Below are 15,290 nucleotides of genomic sequence, written 5' to 3'. Positions count from 1 at the left end.
CCTCTGTTTTCCGTGACGAATCCTGCAGTCAGGTACGTGACTGCGCAGCCCTCCTCGCCCCGGAGCGGCCTGGCCGCGGCGCTGAGAGCGTCAGTCCTGTTGGAGGGTGTTTAGATGATCGTCACCAGAGTCCAGGAGTGGGTCGGCAAGGGAGCAACAAGAAGGGGGTAGGGACAGTGTCCCCCTCCCCTGCCACGGCTTCACCCGATCACGTCCTGGGGGCGGGGGTGGAGCAGGGCTTCTCCCCGAGGAGGCTGTGGCTTGGGGTGGCCGACTTTCCCCCGCAGGCCCTTCCCGGCCTGCTCTGCTGCACGGAGGCTGAGGATGCAGCCCAGGAGCCGAGAGGCATCGGAGGAGGGTTCCAGCTCGCGGAGGCGGCTCGGGTCCGCGGCGGGGTGGGGCCGGGGGTCCCCACCGCAGCTGCTCAGAGGGGCTCTCAGTGCTGCTCTCTTGACAGTCGGGGCTCCAGGCTGCTGCTTCCAGGTGCCTGCCTCCTGCGCACCAGCCACAGCCCTTCTAGAGCCCAGGGGGTATCGGGGGCAGGCACGGGGGTCTGATGTCGTGACAGGAGCAGCCGAGCAGCAAAGCAGAGGGACGGACCAAAGGAAGCCCCACATCTGACTGCAGTAAAGCCACCTCGGCCGGTGACAGGGGCTGGCGCAGCCCAGGCCTGGGGCCGGCACTGCTGAGTCATCGTTCTCATCGAAGCCCATGAGGCGGGTGCCGTCGTCACCCCGACTTGCAGACAAGCACCGGGGCAGGGAGCCCCCACCGTGACCCGGGGGAGACGGAGCCGGCGTGCGGCTGGCCGTCAGTCCCGGGCTCACCCCCCCACCGGCGGGCTCCAAGCCACAGCCCCACCGCGGGGAGCGGCCTCGTGGCGAAGTGAGTGGCTCCGGGAGCCTGAGCCCCGAGGGTGGGACGGGAAACGGGAGCTCACGGAGCAAAACCCGGAGACTGCCCAGTGATGGAGGGGAGGGCTTCTGTTTTCTGAAATTGCCATGAAATACCCCTAACATGATGTTGATCATTTTAACCGTCGTAAGTGGCATTAAGTACAGTCATGATGTTGTGTAACTGTCACCACTGTCTATGCCCCCGCCTCTCAGGTCGCCCCGGGCAGACTCTCCGTCCCCGCTAAGCTGTGCCCCCCTCCCCCGCCCTGGCACCCATCCGCCTCCTGTCCTGAGTCTGACTCCTCCCGGGACCTCACGTGAGCAGAATCACGCTGTATTTGTCCTTCTGTGTCTGGCTTGCTTGGCTCAGCACAGTGTTTTCAAGGTGTGCGCCTGCTGTAGCCTGGGTCAGATTGTGTTTTTTAGGGCTGAGTAACATTCGTCTGCACAGGCAGACTGCCTCTTGTTTAGCCCTCACCTCTCCATGGGCGCTTGGGTTCTTCCACCTTTTTGGCCTTGTGACTAGTGCTGCTGTGGATGAGGGCGCACAGGCGTCCGTAGGCATTCCTGTTTCCGGCTCTCCGGGGTGCGTCCCTGGGGCAGAGCTGCTTGGTCAGGTGGCGTTTCTCTGTCTGACTGTGTGAGGAACTGCCAGCGGTTTGCCACAGCGGCCACACCATTTTACACTCCCACCGGCATCCCCACTTCCTCACCAGTGCTTGTTATTCTCCATTTTTTTGGTGTTTTTTTTTTCATTATAGCCATCCTTTGGGAAGGACTTCTTAAATGAAACTTTAAAAGTATATATCATAAGGCTAAAATACGGACGACTTAAATATCTGGCCCATAATGTGGTATTTATCATAATTGTCACATGTACGAATAGTTGGGGGAAATCCTGCCTTTGCTCACGTGGGAACGTGTGAGGGCTCTTGGTACCGACTTGCTTGTGGGGACCTTGGAGTTGTTCTTGTTCTCAGGTGATGCTTTTGTTTGTTTTTGTTTACTTTTGCCTCAAAACTAATTCCATGCATGTTCCCAGGTGGCTAAACTTTGGACAGTGCCAACACCAAAAAGAACACTGTTGTAACTGGTTAGAATACACGCACGTTGTAAAGAATCCGCAGGCCTTGCCCTCGGGGGGAGAGAGAAGGAGGTTTCCTCTCGCTCTCTAGCTGCATCAGAAATGAGAAAATGCCGTCTTCTAGCCCTAAAGCTGGAAGCAAAGACCACGTGCACAAGCTGACACCACTGGATGAAGGGTGTTAGGGAACCCACGGGTCATTTGATACCAGAATATCACCCCACGGGTTACCTGTTACATACGGAGGGATGTACGCATCCTTACAACGAGGGACCGATGGCGTGCCGCCCTGACCCAGTCACAGTCAGCGTCACTGAGCAAGGGTAACACCGCACCCACCCCCAGCTGCCGCAGCTGAAGGCACACAGCCTCACCCGGGGGGTGTTTTTGCCAAAAAAGTTTAGCCTCACTCATGCACGGACCTCATCTCGGCTTACGAGAAAAACAGGAGTTACGGCAACAGCAAAGCAGCGGCCAGACGCACCCAGACAGCCTGTGAGAAAACCGCCCTGGACTTGCCCGGAAGTCCACGGAGAGCATGGGGGTGGAGGGAGGATGTGGGGCCAATCTATTCTAGAAGCGAGATGAGTAAAGAAATACAACAGCCAAATACAATGGGTGAACCTTGACTAACTGCTAGGTTGGAAAAAATAAGAGCTGTAAATGACACGGTTGGGGGGCCGGATCTGAGCAGGAATTGGACATTAGAGGAGGTTGTGGAATGATGGTTAGTTTCCTTAGGGGCGACAGGCATGTCAGGGTTACACAGAGTGTCCTTTTCTTAGGAGATGCAAATGCACCTGAGGGTCAAGTGTCACGGCATCGACAATTTGCCATCAGATTTTTGTCTAAAATGTGTGTATGTGTGGGGAGGTAGAGGGAACGTATCAAATGTGAACAGCCGTTGAACCCAGGGCGGGGATTTAGGGCTGATCGTTAAACTACTCTTACGGCCTTCGTATAGGCTTGAAAAGTTTTGTGATGAAAGTTTGGGCGCAAGTATGAATGTCTAGCTGTCTTGTATTCCACGTTCTCCAGAATCTAATTCCTGCCTCTGAAAGCTTTCATTTCTCTGTCTTGCAGTTCGAGACCGAGTCAGATCGAAGATGGAGAGAGACATCTTGGCAGAAGTGAATCACCCGTTCATTGTGAAGCTTCATTATGGTAAGTGGAGTTTTTAAAAAAATGGCCTACTTTTGAGAAGACCTAGAGCAACCCGCCCCCAAATCAGAGGAAACTGGAAGAACAGTAAGAGGCCCCTCCTGGTCTCAGCGCCACCCTGTCTGGGGTAGGGCTGTCCCCCCAGCGCCTTAGTCTCTTGGTTGCTTCTTCTCTGATGGAGGAAGGTGCCCTGTTTCCATCTCAAAGACCTAGTCTGAGAGAGTGAGAAGTTACTGTTCATTAAATCATCACTGATAAAATGGTTAAAAAAAAGTCTCAACCTGGATGAATCTACACCATATTTTTGTGTTGTTTCAGAATAAAATGCTTATGACCCAGTGGTTCCTCTAAACCGGAATGGTGACACCACCTACATTTTAAGTGAATACTATGTTTTAAGCATTTTAAAGATTGTAGCTCTTTGAGCCCCAAAACGTCCTTTCAAGTAGATTATCATTTCCAGTTTTCAAAGAGAAAACTGAGACTCAGATGGAATAGTTCTGATTTCTGAGGCCGTGGATCTGCGGTGCCAGGTGATGCCTCTTCGCTTCCTGCCACGTCATCCCCTCTGAAAAGCAGTAGTCAGATCTTGAAGTTAGAAATAGTGAGGTGGTGATCCGGAGTCATGCCTGACTGCGGGCGAGTCAGTCGTGCAACTTGAGTGATGAACGCGGGAGGAGCACAGAGCAGAACCAGAACCGACCCGGTACCTGTGGGTCTGGAGACTCCGGGCTGGGCGGAGCCGGGGGAGGCTGGCCGTTACGTGTACACAAACCGGAGTGAACACACGCCCAGAGGCTGGAGGGCAGAGCTCTTTGCTGGTAAACTTCTTTTTTAAGGCTTTTTTGTTGTTTGTTTTTTTAATGGAGGGACTGGACCTTGTGCATGCTAAGCATGTGCTCTACCACTGAGCTACACCCTCCGCGCTGAGAACCTCTGCTGTTACTAAGAACACAATTTAGAAGGTCTTTAGAAAGTACGTGGTCTACCCTTTCGAAAACAGTAGCTGCCAACTGGGATGCGAGCTCGCCGGCTGGCGGCTGGTGACGGACGCCCCCACCCAGTCCCCCCGTCCCCGGCCTCGGGCAGGGGCCCTCAGGTCCCGGTCGGGGGAGGTTCCGCCTTCCCTCTCACGCTGCTGCCACTACCCTGCTGTTGTGCTGACGTCAGATCCTGTCCCATCTGCCATTTCGACGGGTTTCCAGGGCATTTTTCTGAAAGATCTATGAGCCGGGGTCTTGCAGAGATGTCTGAACGCATTGCCCACGTCACCTCTGTGATGGATCAGAAAACACTTGATCTCCAAATGCCCGTGGAGCCCTCGGACAGAGCAGCAGTCCAGGCTACAGTGCACACAGCTCTGACAAAGGGATTTCTAGCTAGAGGCTCACCTTCCCCAAACCCCAACATTTCTCCTGCTTTTAGTAATTTACTTTTTTTTAGAAAAGGAAAAGTTTCCAAGTGTGTGGGGTGTCGGGACCCCTCCCAGCCGTATTTCCTGGGTGTACAAAACAGATGCCAGACGAGAGACCAGCAGCAGCAGCGCTGACCGTCCAGTAGTGACGTGGTCAGCTTCTCCTGGCCCTCGTGCGCACGCAGCCCCCTTCGACGGAGCCACGTGCTGGTGGTGGGGACCGGCGCTGGGACGTGAGCCACCGCCCGTGGCAGCGGCACACAGTGACCAAACCTAAACATGAGCCCCGTTGCCACGAGGCGCAGGGAGCCGGGCTGCTGGTCACCCTGGTCATCAACGCGGCGTAAAAGAAGGAGCACGTGGTGGACGACCGTGAGCCCCGAGAGCTGCAGATGCAGCTCCAGACGGAGGGAGACCCGTCCGCCGCCGGCCCCATCGCCCCGCTCCTCCCCAGGCACCTCACAGCGAAGCCGACTCTCCAACGAGACATGTCGTCCCCGAAGCCCAGTGTTAGCGGTGGTGGCAGTGAGAGCAAGTGGGGAGGTTCAAACACGGTTCTCAGGGGCCTTTCCATCCCCTTTGTGATTAAAAATGGAAGGAACGAGGGAGGGAGTGAGGAGAAATAACCTCCAGCTCTCTTTCTTTTTTGTCTTTGTTGTTGTTTTGCTGTTGAGCTGTGTGGGGCTTACATGTTTTGCATGTTAGTCCTGTCTTAGATATTTACAAATTTTTTCCCATTACATAGCTCGCCTGTTTTGTTGATGGTATACTTTGCCGTGCAGAGCCTTTGTATTTTATTTTATTTTATTTTATGTTATTTTCAGAGACTTTTCATTTTTTAATGGAGGTATTGGGGATTGAACCCAGAACCTCATGCATGCCAGGCACAGGCTTTACCACTGAGCTCTACACCCCCGTCCCGCCCACTCCAGACCCTTAATAAAAGTGAAAGAGACAGAACTCATCACTGCAGCTCCCTTTCCCCGAGTTTGGCCCCAGGAAGCCACCTCGAGCCTGGCCTCAGTCCTGTTTGTGGAATGACCCAGCATTACAGATTACACGGTGTTGTTTGAGCCAAAGAGGGAGGGCCTTTTTGCACTGTCTGGGCCCAAGGGAGTGACCCCCACCCCAGGGGACCTCAGTGCTGAACTGCTCAACTCTCCTTCCACAGCCTTCCAGACAGAGGGAAAGCTCTACCTGATTCTGGACTTCCTGCGCGGAGGGGACCTCTTCACCAGGCTCTCCAAAGAGGTAAACAAGGGGTATGGGTTTCTGCCTAGAATTCAAGGGACAAAGAGGGACAGGAGAGCCCTGGGGAGGGGTGGGGGTATGTGTGCATGCACCTGCGTGTGTGCACTGGAATGTGTGTGTGGTGTCTGTGTGCATGATGTGTGAGTCTGTGTACCTGCGTGTGTGTGTGTGGTGGGTAGTGGGGGGTGTATGGTGTGTGTGTTTGGTGTGGGGGGTATATAGTGTTGTGTATGTGTGTGTACTTGTTTTAAAGAAGTCTCACAAGATGCACAGAGAAGAAATCTGTTGTCCTTGGAAGACCTTAAGACAACGGACCCTCCCCCAGACCCCCGTGGAGCTCTGGACCTGCCGCCGCCCTCTGTTTCCTACCCTGTGCCGAGCGGATGGAACAGAAGGTTGGCTCCTGGTAATGGCAGGGAAGACAATTTCTCAACATCTCAATTTCCATCGTAGGAAGATGCTTTTAATACGCTGACCACTCGTCCTGGGAGATGTGTCAGAGCATACAGTTAGGCCTTCACACGTGACATCTCCACGACCCCCAGCCACTTCACAGCCCCAGGGTTTATCCTTGTTTTGTTTGTTTTCCGAGGGGGAGGTAATTAGGTTTATTCATTGATTTTTGCTTCGAGGAGGTGCTGGGACTGAACCCGGGACCTCTAGCGTGCTGAGCATGCGCTCTACCACATGAGCTATACCCTCCCCCCGAGGGTTTATCCTTGACCCCCCCCCCCGTACCTGACCCAGGAACTTTCCAGAATGTCACAAAGCACGATGTGACAGCTGTCTGGCCCCTGCTTCATCGGATGGAAAGCCAGCCTCTGCTGGGGGCAGTGATAGCACTGGGGTTTAATCCTGGTGACTGCGTGCAGTGCTCCTTTATAAGAACCAAGGGTGACAAAAGGTGACAGCAAGGTAACACTGCACAGAACAGGGTTCCGATCCTTCTGACGCAGCAATACTCCAGCACCATGGTTTACCTTGGACTCTAACAGTGGGGACAAGCTGCCCGCCCCCTTTCCCCGCCGCCCACTCTTACAGCAGATCCTTCCATCCTGTATGAAACTCCGGAGTGAACAGTCAGTCAAGGTGGGGCAGGAGCGGGACCCCCGAGACCTCGGGCAACGGCCCCAGTGATGTCCTGGGCTCTTTGCAATATAGGCTGAAAACATGGGCTGGAAGAGTCAGAACCAGGTTCTCCAGAAAGCCCTTTGGAGTCAGGTGTCTGGTCCCGCAACCTGCCTCCCAGCTGTGCTCACGTTTTCAGAGATGCCGAATCACTGACATCGGCCAGCGTCTCGTCTGACCCTGTTGTTTTGCCCCCTCCCCGCCTCGCCCGTCCTGACAGAAAGTCACGCCATTGGTTTGTCCAGCATCAGGAAGACACACCCTGTTGTGAGTTTCTTGACCAAAAAGGGGGCAATAATTAGCAAAAAGCCCTGTAACACCTCAGAATGGGAACATGTGTCTCCCATAAGACCCTTTATTTCAGAGGAAAAGTAAAGTTGTCCATCGTGGGCTCGACAGCATCTTGGAGCCCATGGAAACATGGAAAATATTTTCCTTTGGTTCCCTTTTCAGCAAGTCTTTTGGACGACATCCTCGTGTGTGTTGGTCAGCGTCCGGCTGCCTGGAAGAACTTACGGCCGTGGGTGTTTCATTCCCGTGGAGAAGCTATTTGTCACTTGCACGTGGGGGCCACACAGAGATGTGCCCTAAATAAGGGACAAGGAGAGAAGCACAGCCGGCTCTGAGCAGCAAGCTGCAGCCACTGCCGTGGTGGTGACGTGCAGGACAGGCAGCGTCAGGTGGAAGAGAATTCGTCAGCCACGAGACTGGGCTGCAGGGAAGCCCACTGAGCTTGTTGGCCAGTTTAGAAAAGAAACACCCACGAGGAAAGGTGCTGGCTGAGTGTGGAAGATACAACAGGAGGCCCCAGAGGCCGGAGGGGCAGCGAGGGTTGGCAGCACCCAGATGCCTCCGTCCAGGTCCTGGGAGGGGGTCGTCCTGGCTCCACTGGGAAGCGTCCCTTTGTGAGAGTGATGTGCGCCATCTGCATTTTTCACCGTTTAGTTCCCCGAACGGCCTTTACTCTAACTACGACCTTACCGGGCAAGCTTCTGATTGTGTATTGATTTTTCCTACGTCTGCCTTCAGAGAGGTCAGTAATGACGCGGATTTCTAGTCTCTGTGATATTGATTTCTCAAGGTGAAGGTAAAAAAAATGGTTTCTGATACCATCTGGCTTCCTAGCAAGGTGACTGCAAGATTTACGTGCTGGTGCTGGTTCTCACCACCACCAGGGTGGGGAGCATCAGGGAGACCATAACCGTAAGGTGCTCTGGGTGCCGAGGCCGCATGTGTGTTTTAATTCCTCGGGTTAATCAGGGTGCCTCTCCCACCAGCCTCCCGGGCAAGGGGCCGCTGCCGACTCCACACAAGTGTGCTGTGTTTGGGAGAGCACATCTCACTTTGGGCAGACAGGTGACTGGTCTGCCCAAACCCCGGGGTGAGGATGTGATGTGGAGGGAGGAGGAGTGAGGCTGGAGACGTGTTTTCAGCAGAGACTTCGGTGTGGCTTGGCTGCACATGTCAGAGTGGTACATCGGAAGCACTCATGTTAGAACACTCGCCCGGGTCTGCGCTCCAGAGCGGCGTGGTCTGTGGGCGACGCGGGCGGGGAGGGAACTCGGCCACGCGCTCTGCCCGCGAGGCCCAGTAAGTCGTCTTTGTGGGGCATCTCCTCCCCATCACTGGTCCTAAAACTACAAGGAGAACTCAAGTTCCCTTCGCAGGAGCCGGAGGAGGCTTGTCGGGAGCCGCCGTCTGCAGAGCAGAGCTGAGCTGAGGCTGCGCTTGGCGGGGCCGAGTCCCCGGCGGCCGCAGGGCAGGCTGAGGTCTGGTTCTCTCTCCTGCCAGGTGATGTTCACCGAGGAGGACGTCAAGTTCTACCTGGCTGAGCTGGCCTTGGCTTTGGACCACCTGCACGGTCTGGGGATCATCTACAGAGACCTGAAGCCAGAGAAGTGAGTGAGGCCAGGCCAGGCCCGGCCCTCCACACCCTTTCCTTGCTGTCCATGTGACATCAGTTCCCTAGGGAGTGCACACCTGGCGGGGGGCTGGGCACCCCCTATGCAGGGACCCTGAGCAGGCTTTGCAGAGCCTACCTCCCGGCCCCTGAAAAGGTGCCCAGACACAGGTGTGGCTTATCCTGGTTTGTGCGGGATGGTCCCCACCCATCCTCACCTGACCCTCACCACACACTCGGAGGGAGCAGGGCCCAGCCCAGGTTCCCGTGGTCCAGCCCACCAGCCCCCCTCCCTTAGGGGAGACCCACCCTGCCACTGGGAATGGTCCAGATACGGCCACCTCCTCCCTCATTTGTGTCTTCTGGGTCGATCTCTTCCCCTCCTCTGCCTGCAGATTTGGGAAACCCTTCCAGCTGCTTCAGCTGGCCCGTTCCTAGGTGACAAGTCAGATGAGCTTTTCTGAGTTTTTCTAAATGACAGCAGCACAGATCGCCAGCCCAAACTCCAAGATTCCTGTATCTTTGGCAATAATCACCCACGACGTTATTTCTAGGATAGTTTGCTCATCTGCTCTAAACTGAGGAGCTGAAAGCCCCTCCAGATCACAGTGTCCTTGTTTCAGGCTTTTCCTGCTGCTTCCTGCGTGGAGCTGCCACGCAAGCCGGAGCCGTTCGCCTGGAAAGGCGGGACTAGCGGGCACCATTTTAAACTCGTTGGGCCGACCCAACTGCGGCCCCTGAGGCAAGGCCCCTGAGGCGAGGCCCCTGCCCATCTCACTCACTTAGTTCACAGCCCAGGAGAAGGCCGATAACCACCCCCTAGACTGAGGTCCACACCTGCCCCTGGGCCGGGGGGCCCGAGGACCCGAAGGCTTGGGGCACAAGGCAGCGCGTGGCCCAGGGGCACAGGAAGTGGCTCCTGGCCCATGCCCCTGGTCCTTTACTGTCACCTGCACTGAACTGAGAAAAACACTCTTCTCTGAAGCAGATTTCATTAAGATGCGACAGGCGTGGTCGGGAACCAGCTGGGTTCGGCCAGAATCCAGGAACCTTGTGTACGTACGTGAAGCAAAGGGCTTTGCCTGTGAGCAGAGGGGAGCACTCCCCGTGCTTGGCTTCAGCTTGACCGCCTGTGGCGTAGCGCGTCGCCGGCTGCACACGGAAGTGGGTGTTTCCGTAACCCTGAAAGGCCCTCTCCTGCGCGTCCCCGCCGAGAGCCACGTCCTGCAGACAGTGGGCGCCGAGCCCACTCCAAAGCCGGCCTGGCCGACGTGCTGCCCGCCGCTGTGAGCCCTGGGCAGCCCTGAAGGCAGCACCCTGCTCCCCCTCCAGTTAAAGTCACAGGGACCTTGACAGCTAAGAACAGTGACACATAATTGCAGGGCTGAAGAGAAAGGGCTTTGTTAGGAGGGAACTCACTTGGAAAGTGGCTCACCTCTATGAGGGGGAGGGCACAGCTCAGTGGTAGAGCATGTGCTCAGCGTGCACAAGGTCCTGGGTTCAATCCCCAGCACCTCCTCTAAAGAAAAGTAACAATAATTAATTAAAAAATAAACAGACCTAGTTACCCCTCCTCCCGCCAAAAAAAATGAAAGTGGCTCACTTCTGGGCAAAGATTGAGTATAACTGAAAAGCAAAGAAAAAATTTCCTTCTTTCATGAAATTGTCAACTTAATTATATGCTGTAATTTTTTCCTTTCCATTTCCATGAAATAGTGTGTATTGTTTTTAATTCCATGGGAGATGTTTTAAATTGCAGTAAGGTAAACATAACCTAAAATTTACCATCTTTACCATTAAAAAAAATTTTTTTTTCTTTTGTTTTTCCTTTGGTTTGTTTGTTTGTTTGTTTGGAGAGGGGAGGGAGTAATTAGGTTTATTTATTTATTTTTTTTTACTGGAGGAGCTGGGGATTGAACCCAGGACCTTGTGCATGCTAAGCACACGCTCTACCACTGAGCTCTACCCTCCCCATCTGCACCATTTTTAAGTGCACAGTTTCGTAGTGTCACGAGCATTCACACTGCGGTGCAGACATCACCACCGTCCATCCCAACTCCCAGCCCTTTCTCCCGCCCCTGGCATCCTCCCTTCTACTTCCTGTGTCTGGATTTCGCTGCTGTAGGACCTCCTGTAAGTGGGATCGCACAGTATTTGTCCTTCTGTGACGGACCTCTTGCACTCGGCATGGGGTCCTCGAGGTCCATCATGTGGTGGCCTGTGTCAGAACTTCCGTCCTTTCGCAGATGTTTTTAAGGGACCACCTATGAATCCTCGAAGCCCACTTCCTGGTCTGTTTAGAGCTGGGCTGGGACCTCCTAGGAGTTGGTGGATCAGGGTTTCATTACAGCAAAGAAAGAAACAGGGAGGGCCCTGGGGACCCACGGGCTGACAGCCCGGAGCCTTCTGTAAAGACTGCCCCTCCGCCCTCCCACAAGGAGGGAGCCCCCCTAACTCCAGCGAGCTGGGGAGAGCAGGACCAGTGCTCCCTGTGGGACGTCTAGATGTCAGATGCTGGTGTGGTGAGGGCTTGGACCAGGGGACGAGGCGGGGACCCAGTAGGACCAGATCTTACAGCGTGGCTCCCGGATACTGAGGTCTGAGGTGTCACGGTCTCCCGCAGAGCCGGGAGGGGGGCTCATGGGGAGATATGGGGAGAAGGGGATGAGATCTGGCCATCAGGAGCCTGCCTGGGTTCAGAAAAATCCCCTCTGAGAGGCTCTGAGTCCACAGGCCAGGGCGGTCCTGGACCCTCTCAGTCCTGTTCCTCACACAGGATACACAGGCTGGAAGGTCCCCAGACTCCCCCCATGGGCTCATGAAGCCCCAGAGTTTGCAGGTGAACCAGGCACAGGGACATAGGGTGTCACTCTGTGTCCCACACACTGTGGGTCTGGGGGCGCCCCTGACCCAGGAAAGCAGTGATCTGAGAGCCCCGTCTGCGATAGGCAGGCACCCGGCATGGAGACCACTGCCCAGGGTCCACGTGCCCTTCAGCATGCACATCTCCCTTAAAGCATCTGTTTTCTTCCCCTTTCTTTCAGCATCCTGCTGGACGAAGAGGGACACATTAAGATCACAGGTTTGTAAAAGCCCCCCCCCCCATCATCCCAGCCCTGGTACATCGGGGACCCACCCCCAGCCAAAGCCCTCTGGTCGCAGCAGCGCGTGTAGACGCATGTCTGCCGGGGCTGCCTTCTCCGTGGCTGTGGCTCAGGCCTGTCGGTGTGTGTCCTCCCAGCACCGAGCCCATCTGTCCCTCCTTCCTTCGCTCCTCTGATCTAAGACCCTTCTAGCATGTTTCATTCAGGAACCTCCATACATAGCCCCATCTTAGTGTGTCTGCAGGGCAATCTCCCCACTGAAACCCCGAGGCCCTCCGGTCAGCCCCAGGTTTGGTCAGACTGAGTGGCCCACCTCGTTCCATGACACCCACTTGGACTAGCTTCCCCTTCCTGCTGCCAACAGGTACCAGCCTTGGTGGCATAAACCAGAGCAAGCTCGTCCTCTTACAGTTCTGGCGGCCACGAGTCCAAAACCGGGCCAGCGGGGCAGAAATCAGAGGGGCTGAGCTCCTTGGTGGAGACTCCGGGGGTCGTTGGTCGCCCTCCAGCCGCCCACTGCCCTTGCCTCCCAGCCCTGTCCTTTGTCTTCAGAGCTGCAGGGCAGCACCCTGGTCTCTCTCTGACTATGGCCCCTGCCCCAGACCCCCTTAAGAGCCTGTGTTTTATTGTCCTTCATCCTGGTGACCCGGGGTGACTCCCATCTCAAGATTCTGACCTAGTCACACCTGTGGGGTCTTGCCAGGTATGGTGACCAATTCACAGGTCCTGGGATTTGGGGCATGATGTCTCTGGGGGCCGTTGGGCTGGCCACCCCGCTGAGCTGGTCCTGGCCTCATCTCCACACACACTTGCTCCCCGTGTCCACCAGTTGGCCGTCCCCGAGCTGACGCTCCCTCCTCACTTCCACTAAGGCCAGTCCCTGCTCGGATCGGGGGCATTTGGTCCACCCCATTCTGTCCTTGCTCTAAGGCCCCACACGGTCTCCCTGCCGCCCGGTTACTTGTCTGCACTGCTTCGTCCCCTGGGCCCATTCCCCCTGCTCTTGCTGGACGCCCAGTACCCAGCAGAGAGCACAGAGTAGCTGAAAATAACTGCTCATTAAATATTTTTTAATGTTTGTTCATGTCGAACAGTTAGACTTTAAATTTCTCATGACTTGGGCACGAGAGCGTGGCACTCTTTTGACAGATCTTTCAGGCCCTGCCCTCCTGGCGCCTGCAGGTCAGCTGGTGGGAGCAGCCCCCCAACACTGAGTCCAGTTCGACCTGTTCTTGGCGCCTTCCGTGCCCCCCACACCGAGCAACAGAAGAAGTTAACCCTTAACTAGCTGAGAAATTAAACTTAACTCCTTCAGCTGGTTAGGGCTGTTCAGAAGTGCCCGTGTGGCACTTCGTGGAGATTTAAGGTCCTGCGTACACTGGACAGGTGTTCCCTGCCGTGTGAGGGACGGGGCAGGTGTCGCAGAAGTTCACACGTGCAGCGGCAGCTGGAACAAGCGTTGTGCAAGCACACACATTTACCTGCAGCGTCGCAGGCTTTAACTTTCTCTGGTTTCATAGTCACGGCCTCTGCCGTTGGTCAGTGACCCCACGTGAGTCATTTGTAATCATTTGTCACCTTGGCCCGGCACAAATCACAGACCGCTCCCCGGGACACTGACGTGCAGCGCCTGTCACCTGGGCAGGGCTGAGCAGACCACAGCGGGTGTGGGGTGCTCCCTCGGAGCTGGGAGCCCACGTCCTCCTCCTGTGGCCTGGGGGGAAGTGATGTCACCCTTGACTTCATAGACGATGAACCTGGAGGGGGACTGTCATCTTAGAACTGTCGTCGCTGTGCCCTTCACCCACTAGCAGTTGGACGAGCATTGGAGGAAGGTGGCATCGACTGACCATCCCTGGAGGAGGTCGGGGGGAGGGTGTCCCACAGCAAATGACTTATCTGTCTTCCCCTTCACGCCTCACCAGCCAGCAACCGCCTTCCCAAGTAGTTTTCTGCCCACAACCCCTTTCCCGACCTTTGCTCTGGAACAAGTGCCTTCCTCTGTGCCCATCAGAGGAGCCCGGCAGGCTTCTCTACGGCGGGGCCGTGCCCGGCAGCATCAGAGCCCCGTGTCGCCGCTGTGCCCACTGGAAACGGGCTCGGGGTAACTCGTATCAATCACTCAGAGATGCAATGTCCTGGTCCCCTCCGGGGCTCTCCTGAATGTGCAGATTCCTCTGGGGAAGGGCCGGGTTTGGTGCAGGCTGTGAGGGCAGCGCGGCCCCAGGAGGGTCTGCTTAACCCAGATGGTAGCCGGGGGAGGGCTGGCCGGGCAGGCGGTAGTCTGAGCACCACGTGGAGACTGATGTGTGGTGTGCTGTGTTTGCCTTTAGATTTTGGGCTTAGTAAGGAGGCCATCGACCATGACAAGAGAGCATACTCGTTCTGCGGGACCATCGAGTACATGGCGCCCGAGGTGGTGAACCGGCGGGGCCACACGCAGAGCGCGGACTGGTGGTCCTTCGGCGTGCTCATGGTATGACACCACGGGCCCGTGGTCCAGAGACCCCAGGGTGACTGTGCCCACTGTGTGACTCAGGAGTGGGAGAGGCCCCCCATCCCTGACCAGAATCCCTGGAAACCCCCTCCTCGGTCCTCCCCAAACTCCCACTGTCAGGAAACAGCTGGGATTCAAATAAGGATGCAAAGGTGCTGAGTCAAACTTTCTTTATACTTAAAGCTCTTACGGGCTTAGGGTGAGGATTTTAAGGGACGCAGCCATTTCCATATTAAGGATGTTCTTCTTATTTCAAACACAGAGTCCCTCCACATAGTCGCCAAAACCACCATGAGCCCAGACACCCGCGGAATTAGTTAAACATTTTTACATTGACATCTAGAAACTTGGATTTTCTTTGGATCGTGGGTTCACGATCCAAAGAGCAGGTGACAAATGCTGTCTAGACCGGGGCATTCCACACCATCGTGGAAATGGCGTCACTGCCGCACCCCGCCCCCAGATGGCCCTGCCTCCCCGCCCTCCACCCCTCCCTCCCCGTCGCTCTGCCGTCTTCCCCGCCGGCACTGTGTCGTGGCCCCTCCACGCTCGCCACGCCCTTGGTGTGGACCAGACTTCTGATGCTGCAGAGTCTGACATCGGATGGGAGTGAGATCGTGGCACTTCCAGGCTGTCCAACCCCCTCCACCTTGTGTATTTCATGGGCGAGGAGACTGAGGCGCCCAGAGTTTAGGTGGACTTGATGGGGGTTGCTCGCCAGCACTGGGCACCGCTGTGTGCCTTCTAAGCCTCTGGTCCAGCACACAGGCCTTGTGCCGGGGCCGTGGGGCCTCTGGGCCATGTCCTGCGCCCACGGGCAGGGTGTCTGTCACCTGGGTGACCTGAGACTGGTAC

General features: G+C 55.9%; 1 protein-coding gene across 1 annotated transcript in view; it reads left to right on the top strand.

Moving 5' to 3' along the window:
* Nucleotides 1–15,290, top strand: part of RPS6KA2 (ribosomal protein S6 kinase A2) — a 318,148-nt gene that overhangs the window by 247,206 nt on the left and 55,652 nt on the right. Inside the window, 5 exon segments of the mRNA XM_032485337.1 lie at nt 3,064–3,144; nt 5,727–5,806; nt 8,726–8,832; nt 11,879–11,916; nt 14,272–14,414. Coding sequence (XP_032341228.1) covers nt 3,064–3,144; nt 5,727–5,806; nt 8,726–8,832; nt 11,879–11,916; nt 14,272–14,414 — 449 coding nt within the window.

Source organism: Camelus ferus, chromosome 8 (genome assembly GCF_009834535.1).
Source record: "Camelus ferus isolate YT-003-E chromosome 8, BCGSAC_Cfer_1.0, whole genome shotgun sequence".
Taxonomy (NCBI): domain Eukaryota; kingdom Metazoa; phylum Chordata; class Mammalia; order Artiodactyla; family Camelidae; genus Camelus; species Camelus ferus.
This window is presented reverse-complemented; position numbering and strand designations above follow the sequence as displayed.